This window comes from Balaenoptera ricei, chromosome 16 (genome assembly GCF_028023285.1).
Source record: "Balaenoptera ricei isolate mBalRic1 chromosome 16, mBalRic1.hap2, whole genome shotgun sequence".
Classification (NCBI taxonomy): domain Eukaryota; kingdom Metazoa; phylum Chordata; class Mammalia; order Artiodactyla; family Balaenopteridae; genus Balaenoptera; species Balaenoptera ricei.
The window spans coordinates 65,748,234-65,763,347 of record NC_082654.1 but is presented as its reverse complement, the minus strand read 5'-3'; the positions used below and the strand labels follow the sequence as shown (position 1 = coordinate 65,763,347).

At 38.8% G+C, this 15,114-nt stretch overlaps 1 protein-coding gene and 1 non-coding gene across 6 annotated transcripts in view; both read right to left on the bottom strand.

The window, feature by feature from the left end:
- RUFY2 (RUN and FYVE domain containing 2) overlaps positions 1-15,114 on the bottom strand; it is a 50,019-nt gene that overhangs the window by 4,082 nt on the left and 30,823 nt on the right. For 3 of the 5 annotated variants that reach the window (XM_059900713.1, XM_059900709.1, XM_059900710.1), the window contains exons 14-16: positions 13,085-13,214; positions 12,682-12,776; positions 4,185-4,233 (exon numbers count right to left, since the gene is read on the bottom strand). In XM_059900713.1, coding sequence (XP_059756696.1) covers positions 4,185-4,233; positions 12,682-12,776; positions 13,085-13,214 — 274 coding nt within the window. Of the gene's footprint in view, positions 1-4,184; positions 4,234-11,777; positions 11,936-12,681; positions 12,777-13,084; positions 13,215-15,114 lie in introns of those variants that run through there. The other 2 variants (XM_059900711.1, XR_009498067.1) reach the window with 2 other exon arrangements.
- Positions 8,324-8,452, bottom strand: LOC132351372 (small nucleolar RNA SNORA19). Its single transcript, XR_009498308.1, has one exon. It is a non-coding gene; the product is annotated as a small nucleolar RNA SNORA19 (small nucleolar RNA).

The window sequence follows — 15,114 nt, the reverse complement described above, 5'->3', positions numbered from 1 at the left end:
GTTGGGTTACTGCACTTCAGGCAGTCTAAGGCTCCTTAGAACACAGGATTGTAAGAAGTGAAGGTTTAAAAAAAAAAAAAGAAAGAAAGAAAAGAAAAGGGAAAACCTGAACAGCTCATATCAGACACAACAGCAGAGTCATATGACTTGAATCGTGGAATTTTTTTTTAAAGCAAGATGGGGCCGTAAAGATAATTCAGTCCAACTTGAAGATCACCATAAAAAGGGAAGTGATTTGCCAAATGTCCCAAAGCCACCTAGTGGAAGCAACTTTGCTTCCTGCCCAGCTATATTTGTAAGGGATGGAGAGCCTGATGTGAAGCAGATTTCCAAGCAGTATCATTTGGTTCAGAAGTAACCTTCTGACATCAGGGTTGAGCTTCCAACTTTATTTCCAGACTTATTTTAATTTTAATTTGACTGAACTTACCCTGCCCCTCTCCCAAAGAGAAAAGCTGTACACTGTAGGTTAAGCCTAGTGTATTAGCTGGATGGGACCTCAGAGATCAGCACCTTCAAGCTTTCATTTTACAGATAAGAAAACTTGAGACCCAGAGAGCTGAAGTAGCTTCATCAACGAAACAAAGCTGTTTACAAGCAGAGCCAAAACTAGAACGGGGCAAGCTATTGCTCGGCAAACAAATGGCTATTTTTCTCTGCCCAGTTCCAGAATGTCAACCACCCAGCTTAAATCCTCCGAACAGGATATTAGAGGATCCTTCTCTAGAGAACGTCAACTGCCCCAGAGAGGAGTCTTGTAGGTACTAACATTGAGAAAGGATACCATCAGTTCAGTAGTTAACAGATTTCTCTATGCTTGAGGCCTACCAGTCTATTACAACCCACCCCCATCCACCTAACCAACACACACAGGGCTTCCAAGATTTTTTTTGTGCTTTTTATTGAAATTGGGAGATTATCCAACATTTGAGGAATGATTGGGGCATGAGGTACTCCAACCAAAGAACAAACCCAAGAATGGAATTCAGAAGAAACAGAAAGGCAGTAGCAAAAGAAAACTTTAAAGAAACTATAATGAATATCCCCAGAGATAAAATAACAGGATGCTATTTTAAAAAGGAAAAATGAGTGAATAAAAGCCTGCTGAGGGACTTCCCTGGTGGCACAGTGGTTAAGAATCCACCTACCAATGCAGGGGACACAGGTTCGATCCCTGGTCCGGGAAGATCCCACATGCCACGGAGCAACTAAGCCTGTGCGCCACAACTACTGAGCCTGCGCTCTAGAGCCCGTGAGCCACAACTAAGCCCGCATGCCATAACTACCGAAGCCCGTGTGCGCCTAGAGCCCGTGCTCTGCAACAAGACAAGCCACCGCAATAAGACTGCGCACCACAACTAAGAGTAGCCCCCGCTTGCCGCAACTAGAGAAAGCCCGCACACAGCAACAAAGACCCAACAGAGCCAAAAATTAATAAATTAATTAAAAAAAAAAGAGCCTGCTGAATATTTAAAATATGGTAGCAGAAATAAAAAAGTCTCACAGAAGGCTGAACCTGAATCCAACCAAGCCTTTCGATTTAATTTCCAGTTTACAGGCTTAAAAGGGGATAGAGTAACAAATTTAAGACTACTATGAACAAGCAATCAGATAAAATCTGAAATGTGAGAAACTGTAGGACAGCTGTTCCAGACCCATCAACTGGACAATAGCAAGGACCAAAAAAAAAAAAAAAAAAAAAAAAAGTCACATATAAATCCATTTTCATACATATAAAAACAGGGAAGGGACTTCCCTGGTGGCGCAGTGGTTGGGAGTCCACCTGCCAATGCAGAGGACACGGGTTCGAGCCCGGGTCGGGGAAGGTCCCACATGCTGCAGAGCAGCTGGGCCCGTCTGCCACAGCTGCTGAGCCTGTGCTCTGGAGCCCGCGAGCCACAACTACTGAGCCCACGTGCTGCAACTACTGAAGCTCGTGTGCCTGGAGCCCGTGCTCCGCAACAAGAGAGGCCGCTGCAGGGAGAGGCCCACGCACTGCAATGGGGAGTGGCCCTCGCTTGCCGCGACCGGAGGGAGCCTGTGTGCAGCAACGAAGACCCAACGCAGCCATAAATAAATTAATTAATTAATTAATTTTTTAAAAAACCAACGGAAATCTGGATAATATTTTGTTAAAGCTAGACATGAATGATAAAACTATAAGAAAAACAACATAATGATTAACGAAAAATAGAGGACTGTTACTATAGGGAGGGGAATGCAATCAGGGAGCACACATGTTCTATTATAAGCTAAAACAGAGTATGCCAGTGTTTTTAAGTTATACTATATGTGTCCTCTTTTGCATATATAATATATATTTAACAGAGAAAAAATTTTACAGAGTTTAAAAAATGACAGTTGGGCAGACATCCCTACGTATCTCCTAAAAAAAGTGTGAAAGCAGAATAAAGGCATACAGATTCATAAAATCTTTATCTTCATTCACCATTTTCTAGGAGGCTACTAAAGGAAGCATTGCCTAGTGGGGATTCCCTGGCAGTCCAGTGGTCAGGACTCCGTGCTCTCACTGCAGAGGGCCAGGGTTCAATCCCTAGTCGGGGAACTAAAATCCCACAAGCCGTGTGACGTGGCCAAAAACAACCCAAAAACAGCTGAAAGAACGAATGGCAGCAAAGGGAAATGCCAGGACAAGAGTGACCAGACCAGGGACTTCCTTGGTGGCGCAGTGGTTAAGAATCTGTCTGCCAATTCAGGGGACACGAATTCAATCCCTGGTCTGGGAAGATCCCACATGCCGCGGAACAACTAAGCCCGTGCGCCACAACTACTGGAGCCTGCATGCCTAGAGCCCCTGCTCCACAACAAGAGAAGCCACCGCAATGAGAAGCCCGCGCACCGCAACAAAGAGTAGCCCCCACTAGCGGCAACTAGAGAAAGCCCGCGCGCAGCAACAAAGACCCAACGCAGCCAAAAATAAATAAATAAAATAAATAAATTTATTTAAAAAAAAAAAAAGAAAAAGGGTGACCAGACCAGACAGGAGCAGTAAAGCAGAGACTCCAGGAGGGATGACTCCGACAGAAAAAGAAAACTAACCAGTTACCCGATTCATTTTACCATGTGAAAACCTTTTATCAAGAAGCACTTTACAGAATTGTTTGAAAGTATAAGAAAAGTCTGATGCTCAAATACAACAAAACTTAAAGGGGCAGGTAGGGGGAGAGTAAATATTAACTCCAGAGGAAATAAAAAGTAGTTCAAGAAAGAAAATATAATTGCAATATACTACCTGGCCCAGCAAGGAACAATATTTAAATAGTCATAATAAAGAATACACAGTAAATAAATGTCACAAAAACTTTTACTTAATTATACTGGGAGGGCAGTGAAGAAAAGACAGACCAGGGTGAGAGTGAACAAAACTCCTCATCCACCATGCTGATGAGGCAATAGATAGGTCTGAATAGTACTTAAGAAATAGGGGAATAAATACAAGAAACAACTAAAGGAATTAAAAGTAACCCCCTTCTGGTGGCAGGAGCTGGGGTGGATAAGGGACAAGAGGGTGAAAACAAGAGACTGCTTCCATTTTTTTTTTTTGAAGTCTTCCTAGTACAATTTGACTTTTTAAATTACTTTCATGTAACATTTTGATAAACCAAATGGGTAGCTTGTGTAGTAGGAAGCCATCTGTCACTGAAGTACTCACACAGGGACTGTATTTTCTCCTGTGTTGTAAAGAGATTCTTGCATCCAGATACATTCAGAACCATATACTAATAAACTGTACCAAATCACTTTCACATACATTAACCTACTCAATATTCAAAGCAACCCTATGCAAAATCATAAGCCAATTTCAGAAGAGAAAACTGAGACTCCATGGGGATATGTGACTTGATGAAGGTCAAAAACTAGTAAGTAATAGACTAGCACAGGAATTTAAGGATTATCAAATTCAAAGGCAATTTCACTCTATCATGCCACACTTTGTAGGAAAGTGGACAAAATTATTTCCAAGGTCATTTCCAACATGAGGAATTTTAATAATGTGTTCTAGAGGTATAGGGAAGAGATGGACCCCATCATACAAGCTCCCCATTCACTGCTTCTGCCTCTATATATCCCAGGATTCAATAATAGTACACAGGGCCTTACCTTTATTGGAGACTTTCACATATATCCATACCTTCCTACTTGAGGAAAATACTTACACTCACCTGCAATGCTTTGTTGGCTTCTTTTATATCTTCTATTTTAAGTTTTGATCTAAAAAGATTATAAATAGGTCCAAATTTCAGTACACATTTTAAAATATAGAACATCTAGTAATTCATTAGAAAGGTATTGAATTTTCATAGGATATAAAATGGTATATACTATATTATTCTAATGATCTTCTTTGGCTAGTAGGATTATATTTAATATTTTCCTATATTTCCAAAATGTCCTAAAGCAAAAATAGTTTTGAGATTTAAAATTTGCTTTTTTAAAGAAAGAACATTGGGCTTCCCTGGTGGCGTGGTGGTTAAGAATCCGCCTGCCAATGCAGGGGACACGGGTTCGAGCCCTGGTCCGGGAAGATCCCACATGCCACGGAGCAACTAAGCCTGTGAGCCACAACTACTGAGCCTGCGCACCTAGAGCCTGTGCTCCGCAACAAGAGAAGCCACCGCAACGAGAAGCCCGGGCACCGCAACAAAGGGTAGCCCCCGCTCGCCACAACTAGAGAAAGCCTGCACACAGCAACGAAGACCCAATGCAGCCAAAAATAAATAAATTTATAGGGGCTTCCCTGGTGGCGCAGTGGTTGAGAATCTGCCTGCTAATGCAGGGGACACGGGTTCGAGCCCTGGTCTGGGAAGATCCCACATGCCACGGAGCAACTAGGCCCGTGAGCCACAACGACTGAGCCTGCGCGTCTGGAGCCTGTGCTCCGCAACAAGAGAAGCCATGATAGTGAGAGGCCCGCGCACCGCGATGAAGAGTGGCCCCCGCTTGCCGCAACTAGAGAAAGCCCTCGCACAGAAACGAAGACCCAACATAGCAATCAATCAATCAATCAATCAATCAAAAAAAAAAAAAGCTCATTTCCTCCTCTTCCCCTTTAAAATAAATAAATAAATAAATAAATAAATTTATAAATTAAAAAAAAAAGAAAGAATATTGGTGTTTTCATGTGGTTATGACTACTAATGACAGCTATCATTTATTGTAGGCTTATGATGTACCAGACACTATGCTATAAACTTTGCATGCATAATGTCATTTAGTCTTCAAAAACACTTATAAAGATGAAAAAAGTGAGGCCTGCTGAAGTTCAGGTGGTAACTGGGGAAGCCAGAATTCAAACCCTGGTCCTCTGAGATCCCAAAGCCGACAGGTTAACCATTATGAACACTATTTCTCTAGCAGATGCAAAAGAGTGGTAAGTGAGAGTGACAGTGGAAATATTAAGGAAGATATAATTGTGATAGTTTTTCACCTCTTGAAAATACATGTTAACATACAGACTATAAGTAACAATATTTAATTATCTGTGATCCCACTACTCAGAGATGATAATCTCTAAATATCAATGAGTATGTGTATTTCAAATGGAAAAATTATTTACAGTTTCCTACATGACTTAACAATATATCCTGAAAGGATTAGAGCTACTGACTTGTTATTAACTATCTGCCACATCATTATATTAAATGGTTACATGGTATACCATGAAAAAGAATATGAAGTATGTAGTTTATATAATTATCCAGTGCTGAACTTTCAACCTGTTTCAAATTTCTTTACCACAAAATTGTTCATTAAAGTTGAAATGACCAAAACATTTGTATTACTTTTCTTAGGATAACAACTTAGAAATGAAATTACTGGATCAAAAGGTACATAACATACTAAAGTCTCTGCTACTGAAGCAGAACATTAGGAAACTTGCTTTGCCCTACAAATGCTCTTTGTTCCAAGACATAGAAACAAAGTGTTAGTCTTTTATCTGGCGCGTAATGACTCTTACAGTGGGAATAATCAATGTAAAATTACACAGTATAAAAATATTAACAGAGTAATCAAATTTTCTTGGCTGAATTCACATCTACAAAATGTATCCAAGGAAAATTGATGCTGGTGGGAATTTTGGCCAAAACAGTAACTGCTATATAGAAAAACTGAGTAAGGAATAAAAGAGCTTACTTAATGGCATTCACTACAGAAATACTTTCTATATGAAAATTTACTGGTGTTGATATATTTCTGGTTAAAATGCCTCTATTCACAAATATGGACTCTAAAAAGCTTGCCCCCTTCTGATGCAAATTGCCAAAGTACCTAAAGAAAAAGAGTATCAGTTACAGTTCCAATAAACACAATGTACAAGAACACCTTTTCCTTGTCCTAGACAAGGAACAGATGTCTATATTATTCATTTTAATTAAATTCTATTCAGAAATATGTATTTAAGTTTGTGAAAGTATTTGACCACAGCATGAAAACAGCATAGAGAAGGGTCAAAATAAAACATGAGAATGTAATAAATGTGATACAATTATGACACTATAGGAAAACATCCATAAATTATACAAGCCTCTGATAATCCTGAAACCCCTCCTTTGAGGGAAAAAAAAATCTGTAAGTCTCTTTATATGGAAAGAATAGCATTTACAGAATACTACATTTGGAAGAGTCCTGGTAATTTCCTTTTTAAACTAAAAGTTTTTCTCCTTGGAATTTAAGCCTCAATGAGGATAAGGGAAAAGCTGGTTTTCCTCCTTCAGGTATTCTAAACTGTCAGTCATTATGACACAGATTAGTCTAGATTTTCTTACTTGAATATTTCATCCTAATATTTCATATGTTACATGTTTTCTTCAAATATGAATAGTTCAAGTTTATTTCATTTCTTTAATCCTCAAATTAGATAGTCTATCTACTACAATTATAACTTATTCAGAATAATAATTAACATTTAAAGCCTTTTAAGGGACTTCCCTGGTGGCGCAGTGGTTAAGAATCTGCCTGCCAATTCTTGGGACATGGGTTCAAGACTTGGTCCTGGAAGATCCCACATGCCATGGAGCAACTAAGCCTGTGAGCCACAACTACTGAGCCTGTGCTCTAGAGCCTGCGCGCCGCAGCTACTGAAGCCCGTGCGCCTAGAGCCCGTGCTCCACAACAACAGAAGCCACTGCAATGAGAAGCCCACGCACAGCAATGAAGAGCAGACCCCGCTTGATGCAACTAGAGAAAGCCCGTGCAGAGCAACGAAGACCCAACGGAACCAAAAAAAAAAAAGTGCTCTTATAAAAAAATAAAATAAAAAAATAAAGCCTTTTAAAATCTACCAAAATTTCTCTTTGTAAGAATCCTTCAATAAGAAACCAATTAAGAGTAAATATTATTAAAAGTATTTTTCTAATTAAAATTAATCATTTACATTTAAAATTGCTGGTTCAGAAAGTAAGCACGGGAAAGTAACTTTCAGATCCATCCTGCTCATCTTACAGACACAAAAACTGATATTCTGCTTGCGATGAGGAAAGGCACTGTGCTAGGTGCCTTCCCATACTTATTCTGTTAATCAGAAAAAGAACCCTACATGGATTTTATAACTCTCCAATTTACAAATGGAGAAATGGGCCTAAAGCGGTTAAATAAACAGCCCTAAGTCACACAGCTGATAAACCGTAGGAGGGATACTTTATCCTGTGAGTGATATTAATGAATACTAATTTTTAAATTTAGTCACAGATTTTTAAAAAATATTTGTTTTATTTATTAATTTTATTTATTTCGTTGTGCCAGGCCTTGGTTGCAGCACATGTGCTCCTTAGTTGTGGCCAGCAGGCTCCTTAGTTGTGGCATGCGAAATCTCAGTTGTGGCATGCAGGTGGGATCTAGTTCCCCAACCAGGGATCGAACCTGAGCCCCCTGCATTGGGAGTGCCGAGTCTTAACCACTGCACCACCATGGAAGTTCCTAGTCATTGCTTGAAAATACAGATCTTGAATGGTAAGCTTAAAAACTATTTTCTGAAATATTAGTTTTCCCTTTTAACAAAATTAAATGTTTCATATTATTCTGTATGACCTTCCCCCTCCCAACCCCATTTTATTAAAAAAAAATTTTTTTTTTGACTGCACCGTGTGGCACGCAGGATCTTATTTCCCTGACCAGGGATGGAACCCGTGCCCACAGCAGTGGAAATGTGGAGTCCTAACCACTGGACCACCAGGAAATTCCAACCCCATTTTAAATAACACCCAAATGGTCTACATAAAGCCAATTCTGGTAAATTAGGAGCAAAGGTTGAAGTATTGGTCCAAACTCTGTCCCTCATCATCAACAAATTTTTCTTTTTTATTCTTGTCTGAAGGTGACTCACAGCAATGGCTAAATTAGTCATGCTGCTAATTTACCTCCAAAGGTTTATTTAGCACCTCAGAAATATCTTTTCTCTTGACATAAAGAAAAAAGACAATGAAATGTGCACACAACAAATTTTTAAAGAGATCATCAGGGACTTCCCTGGGAGTGGTCCAGTGGTTAAGACTCTGCGCTTCCACTTCAGGGGGGTGCGGGTTCGATCCCTGGTCAGGGAACTAAGATCCCACATGCGGCCGTGTGGCAAAAAAATTAAAGAGAACATCATTCTGTGTATTAGGGAAGAATTTGTTTTTGCTTAATTTCAACCTGATAACAGTCATAGGAGTAGGAGGATAAAGAGGAAGGCCAAAAGTGTTTCAGCAGATAAGCAGGTACAAATACTCTTAGGGGCCAATAGTCTCTTCTCCAGCCCTGATTAAATTCTTATCACAACAGAAGAGAACCAGAGTTGAGGAAGGATAAAATACGTTCTGACTCAAAAGTGGCCCTATCCATGTCTTAGAGACTATGGTTTCAGAAACAGTAAAGGAAAGCTAATAAATCTGAAACATAAAAATTCAAACATCAGCAAGGAAAAAACATACATCAAAAATGAAACTAGGGCTTCCCTGATGGCACAGTGGTTAAGAATCTGCCTGCCAATTCAGGGGACATGGGTTTGAGCCCTGGTCCAGGAAGATCCCACATGCCGTGGAGCAACTAAGCCCATGTGCAACAACTACTGAGCCTGCAGTCTAGAGCCTGCAAACCACAACTACTGAAGCCCACGCACCTAGAGCCCGTGCTCCGCAACAAGAGAAGCCACCACAATGAGAAGCCCGCGCACCACAACGATGAGTAGCCCCCACTCGCTGCAACTAGAGAAAGCCCGCACGCAGCAACGAAGACCCAATGCAGCCAAAAAATAAATTAATTAATTTAAAAAAATATATATATATATAAATGAAGCTAAAAGACAACAGACAAACTGGGAAAAAAAGATGTACACTTGTACAACAAATAATTTACAAAGACCCCATAAGAAAAAGATGAACAATCAACCAAAAACAAAAAATGTGCAAAGGATACGAACAGGCACTTTACAGAAAATAAAATACAAATACAAATGGAACACAAATTTAGATGCTTAACCCTGTTCATAGTTAAAGAAATACAAATCAAAACACTTAAGATTTTCACCTGTCAGACTGGCAAAAACAGGCACTCTCTCCTACTACTGGAGGGGGTCTAACATCAGAGACGGTAGGTAATCTGGCACTAACAAAATCTTTTTTAATTAATTAATTTATTTTTAAAAAATAAATTTATTTATTTATTTATTTATGGCTGCATTGGGTCTTTGTTGCTGTGCGCGGCTTTCTCCAGTTGCGGTGCGCGGGCTTCTCATTGCGGTGGCTTCTCTTGTTGTGGAGCACAGGCTCTAGGCGCGCGGGCTTCAGTAGCTGTGGCTCATGGGCTCTAGAGCGCAGGCTCAGTAGTTGTGGCATACAGGCTTAGTTGCTCCATGGCATGTAGGATCTTCCAGGACCAGGGCTTGAACCTGTGTCTACTGCATTGGCAGGCGGATTCTTAACCACTACGCCATCAGGGAAGCCCCTTTTTAAATTTATTTTTATGTTTTTATTATGTAAGTCTCAGGTATATAGCATTATATTTCAAAACCTGTACACACTCCAGAGTGATCACCACCAAAAGTCTAGTTACCATCCATCGCTATAATCAAAAAATCTAAATTCTTTTGGCCAGCGATCACCTCTAGGAACTTACTCTTCAGATATACACATTAAAGTATATCAAGGGACTTCCCTGGTGGTCCAGTGGTTAGGAATCCGCCTTCCAATGCAGGGGACATGGGTTCAATCCCTGGTCGGGGAACTAAGATCCCACATGCTGTGGGGCAACTAAGCCCTCACGACGCAACTACTGAGCACGTGGGCCACAACTAGAGAGCCCACATGCTGCAACTACAGAGCCCACACGCTCTGAAGCCTGCACGCCACAACTAGAGAGCCTGTGCACTGCAACTACTGAGACCATGTGCCACAACTAGAGAGAAGCCCGCATGCTGCAATGAGGAGCCCATGCACCACAGCAGAGTATCCCGCATGCCGCAACGAAGATCCCGCCTGCCGCAACTAAGACCCAACACAGACAAAAATAAAATAAATAAATAAATATTTTAAAAAAGAAGGTATATCAAGATATATCAACACACACGTACAAGGACACAGAAGCATGTTATAAAAGAAAAAAATTATAAACAATGTCAATTAAAGCACATTCATCCTATGGAATATCTTTATGTAATGATATGAAAAAACCTCTAACTCATTCTTTTTTTTTAACTCATATTCTTAAGTAAAAAAAAAACAAACAAAAAGAACCTACCACACACACACACACACACACACACACACACACACACACACACACAAACCAGCAAACTTCAAAAGAATATGCATACAGTGCAGTTACACAGGGATTAGGTATGCAGTCAGTATACAAGGGAAAAATTTAGTAGTCAAAAAAACCCTTGAAAATTACTGCTCAAAATAACATTGAGCAGTAATTTTCATGCAAACTATAATTTGAGAATCAATGAACCAGAATAAAGGAAAAAGGAAAACAACGAAATTCTGAATTCAGCTATCTGGACATCTAAATGATCATGCCTTTAACACAACTATAAAGTCTCTAGTATTGAGTGGGAGATGGGTGAAAAGTAATACACATTCCTTGTTTTACTATTCTAACCTGTTTTAATATTAAACCTTTATGATCTTAAATAAATGTACATATATTTTTTGTCGTGGGGATTGTTCACTGTTGAGTCCCTAGCACTTAGAATAGTGCCTGGCACATAGTATTTGTCGGATGAATAAATGGAAAATGAGCACCTGGTCTGGCTCAAAATGATCAATGAATGGATGCCAGATTAGAATAAAAATCTTGCTTATTGATATCACAATGCAAATTGTGCTTTGTAGAAACAAAAACATCTTTTATCTTTTTGAGAGCTGGTATTTCCTTTTTGTGGTTTTAGGGAACTACTCTTTTTTTTTTTTTTTGGCTGCGCCTCACAGCATGCGGGATCTTAGTCCCCTGACCAGGGATCATACCCGTGTCCCCTGCATTGGAAGCACAGAGTCTTAACCACTGGACTACCAGGGAAGTCCTAGGGAACTACTCTTTACTATGCCCTTGGTAATTGTTCTCAAGACTTCCTAATGGAATCCCAACTTTAGCAATTAAGTCTCCATTCCAGTATGATTTCTATTCAGTTTAATGATTACAAAAGATATATATGACATATATATACAGCTAATCATATCCATATATATAATGATATCCTTATATATAGATTTGTTCTGAGGTTAGCTAACTTTGGGGATTGATACTTGGGAGGAGGGAGGCAAATGTTTATTTTATACCTTTTGGTGCTCTTTGTCTTTTTTTGGCCGCGCCGCTCATGGCATGCGGGATCTTAGTTCCCTGACCAGGGATCGTACCCGCGTCCCCTGCATTGGAAGCACAGAGTCTTAACCACTGGACCGCCAGGGAAGTCCCCTTTTGGTGCTCTTTGAATTTTCTAACCATATAAAACATCAAAGGGATTTATATAGGTGATAGGCTTATGGGTCATTGTGGCTTTCTTTTACTTTTCTGTATTAAAAAAATGACACTATTTTTTTTTTAATGTGACAGTGGTACATTCAATACTAAATTAAACCCTCCAGCGTTTACCCTAGATAGTTGACAATATGTTCAATCAGGGCACAAAGATGAAGCTAATCCAAAACACAGACCATGTGGAACAAGGAGGAAAATGTGAGAAAGACAGAACGCCGTTTCTCCTTCTTGTCTTCATAGAAACCCAGTAACACTTCATTGTGACAGAACTAACCACACTGTATGAAGTCAAGCCTCAACTCCAGACGGCATCAAACACCATTCACTTTTCACAATGCTGGCTCCTTCTCAGAACAGTCTGAAAAAGATCTCTCCAGATATTTCGAAAATTTGACTTTTGTTCTGAGAAAAATATATTAAATGAACTTCTGAATTCTCTGATTGGAAGAAATTAAACAAGAGTCTTAGATTTCATCTACTGGAAAATGTTTAGAGCTAACACTTACTATAATGAACATAACTTTAAAAAAAATCTCTCCAATCCACACCCTTATTTGTTAATCTTTAAAGTTTTTGTTTGGCTTTGTTTTTAATAGTTCATATCTTTCTATTTTATATTTAAACTTTTCTGTCTACTTGGTTTGGCACACTCATAACTTAATAAGAGTCAATGACTACTTAGTTGGAGGAAAAAAGAGAAATTACTCGCTAAGTTTGTTGCCAAGTTCTTGAAGAGCTTGCTCCTGTTCGTGATATATTTTTTTCAACTGGTGATTTTCATCCTGGAGGTGAAGGAACTCCTTCAAAACAATAAAAGACAGAAAATGCAATTTAAAAGAAACAAACTCCACACTGCATACATGCAATTAAAGGATAGGAATGTATCCTTCAGCTTTTCATAAAAAATAGCTGCTCTAAAAAAAAACAAAAAGCTGCTCTATCAACTATCAGCTATTTTCCATTCATTTAATCTCCTTACTGATATTTTTAAAGATGACCAGTATACTCTGTTTCCTTGGTATAAATGTAAATTATTATTTGATTCTCTTTTTAAATAACTTAACTGTCATCAAGATAGAATTTTTAAAGTTTTACCACCATTATTTACTTTTTTAAGACTAATGATTTGTTGGGTCTCATTTCTAAGATGAGATAAGGTGTCCTTCTCCTTTTGAAGATCTTCTTGCAAAGTTTGCCTCCATTCCTTCTCAATCTTCAGATCGGTTTCCAGTTGCACCCTTGAATGACAAATAATACAGAGAAGTTCAGTGTTATTTCTCACATGACGGTTGTATGCATTCTTCATTAACAGCATCTCTTTGGTTGATTACTTTCACCTTTGTAATGCAATTCTTCAGGTAGTTTCTTTCACAAATATTTTTTAGAAAACAAGTTCAGTAGCACAGGGTTTTCAGATCTCAAAGTCTCAGTTAATTTGTCAATCACAAAAACCTCTTGCTAAATGTCAATTTGTCATTTATTAACTCTGTATACATAAATGCTGTATAAGCATGGAAAATGCCTGGAAGGGCACACCATACTAGTAAGACTGGTTATATCTTAGAAATGGAACCATGTTCTGGGCCATGAGAAAATTTTTACCACAAACTAATGAAAAGTATTGTTCTGATATAAGGATTACAGCAACCATGAAATCAATTCAACATCAGAAACAGAAAAATCAGCCCTGGTGCCAAGTGCTACTTTGCAGATTACTGTTGGAAGCTGACCCATTACAGTACAGAGCTAAGACCAGGGAGACACTAGAGGAAAATCCACACTGCCTGAAAATGCCAGCTCACATCTGGAAGCTCTATTTCATCATTCAAACAACAGGTGCTAGCTGGAAAAACAAAAGTAGTCAACTTCTTACATTTTAGGAAACTCCCCCAAAATAATTCCAATAATTATTGCTCATAAGTAGTTGTAACAGGTGAGGTATATACTAATAATGCAATAGTTCCTAATACTATACATTTTAAATTATAATGTTATGTTATAATATTGAGAATATCACCGTATTACATTATATTAATTTTTTGTTAATGATTACTTTTGTTTCCTCATAAAGTTAGCATTTCCATCTACAGCCAAATTATTTTCAGTGAAGCAATTTTAGATTTTATAATTAAGGTTGAAGAGACAAGATACCTCAAAATGGAATTTACAAATTGTTGATAAATACCATTTCACCACAAATTTAAAAGGGATACAGAGGGACAGGTATATGCTACTAACACTGAAGTAAGCAAAGTACAGAGTGAGTGCATTGTTGAGTGGCTGCATCATCCAGAATCAGAAAAAACTGAGTGAAAAAGCAAAGGAAAAATTTTGTTTTTAAGTTATTTTAAATATATTGTCAAAACACATGTTGACCACCAAGGGCAGAAACCATGAAGGGGGAAAAAAAAGGGAAAACAGAACTATATAAAAATGTAAAACGCCTAAATGAAAAAAACCACTATGAACAAAGTTTAAAAATAAACTATAGGGCTTCCCTGGTGGCGCAGTGGTTAAGAATCCGCCTGCCAATACAAGGGACACGGGTTCAAGCCTTGGTCCGGGAAGATCCCACATGCTGCGGAGCAACTAAGCCCGTGCGCCACAACTATTGAGCCTGCGCTCTAGAGCCCGCGAGCCACAACTACTGAAGCCTGCGCGCCTAGAGCCCGTGCTCCACAACAAGAGAAGCCACCGCAATGAGAAGCCCGCACACCGCAAAGAGGAGTAGCCCCCACTAGCCACAACTAGAGAAAGCCCGTGAGCAGCAACTAAGACCCAACGCAGCCAAAAATAAATTAATTAATTTTTTAAAAACACACACAAAAAAACTATAAACTTAGAAAACATTTTCACTGTATGTGAAAAACCCACAGTAAACACATAAAGAGCTCTTATATAAATAAATATTAAGAAACTGAACACCACAGAGGAAAAACTAGAGGCTATGAACTGGCAATTCACAAAATAAAGAAATACAAAAGGCTATTACTAGTAATCAAAGATATGAAAACTCAAACAATAAAGCACAATTTTTCAGGCTAAATGATTCCTTTAGGTTAACTGAGATACGATACTGTAGACCTACAGTAACTGATATGATACAATGTCCATAATGTAGTAAATACAATAAACAAG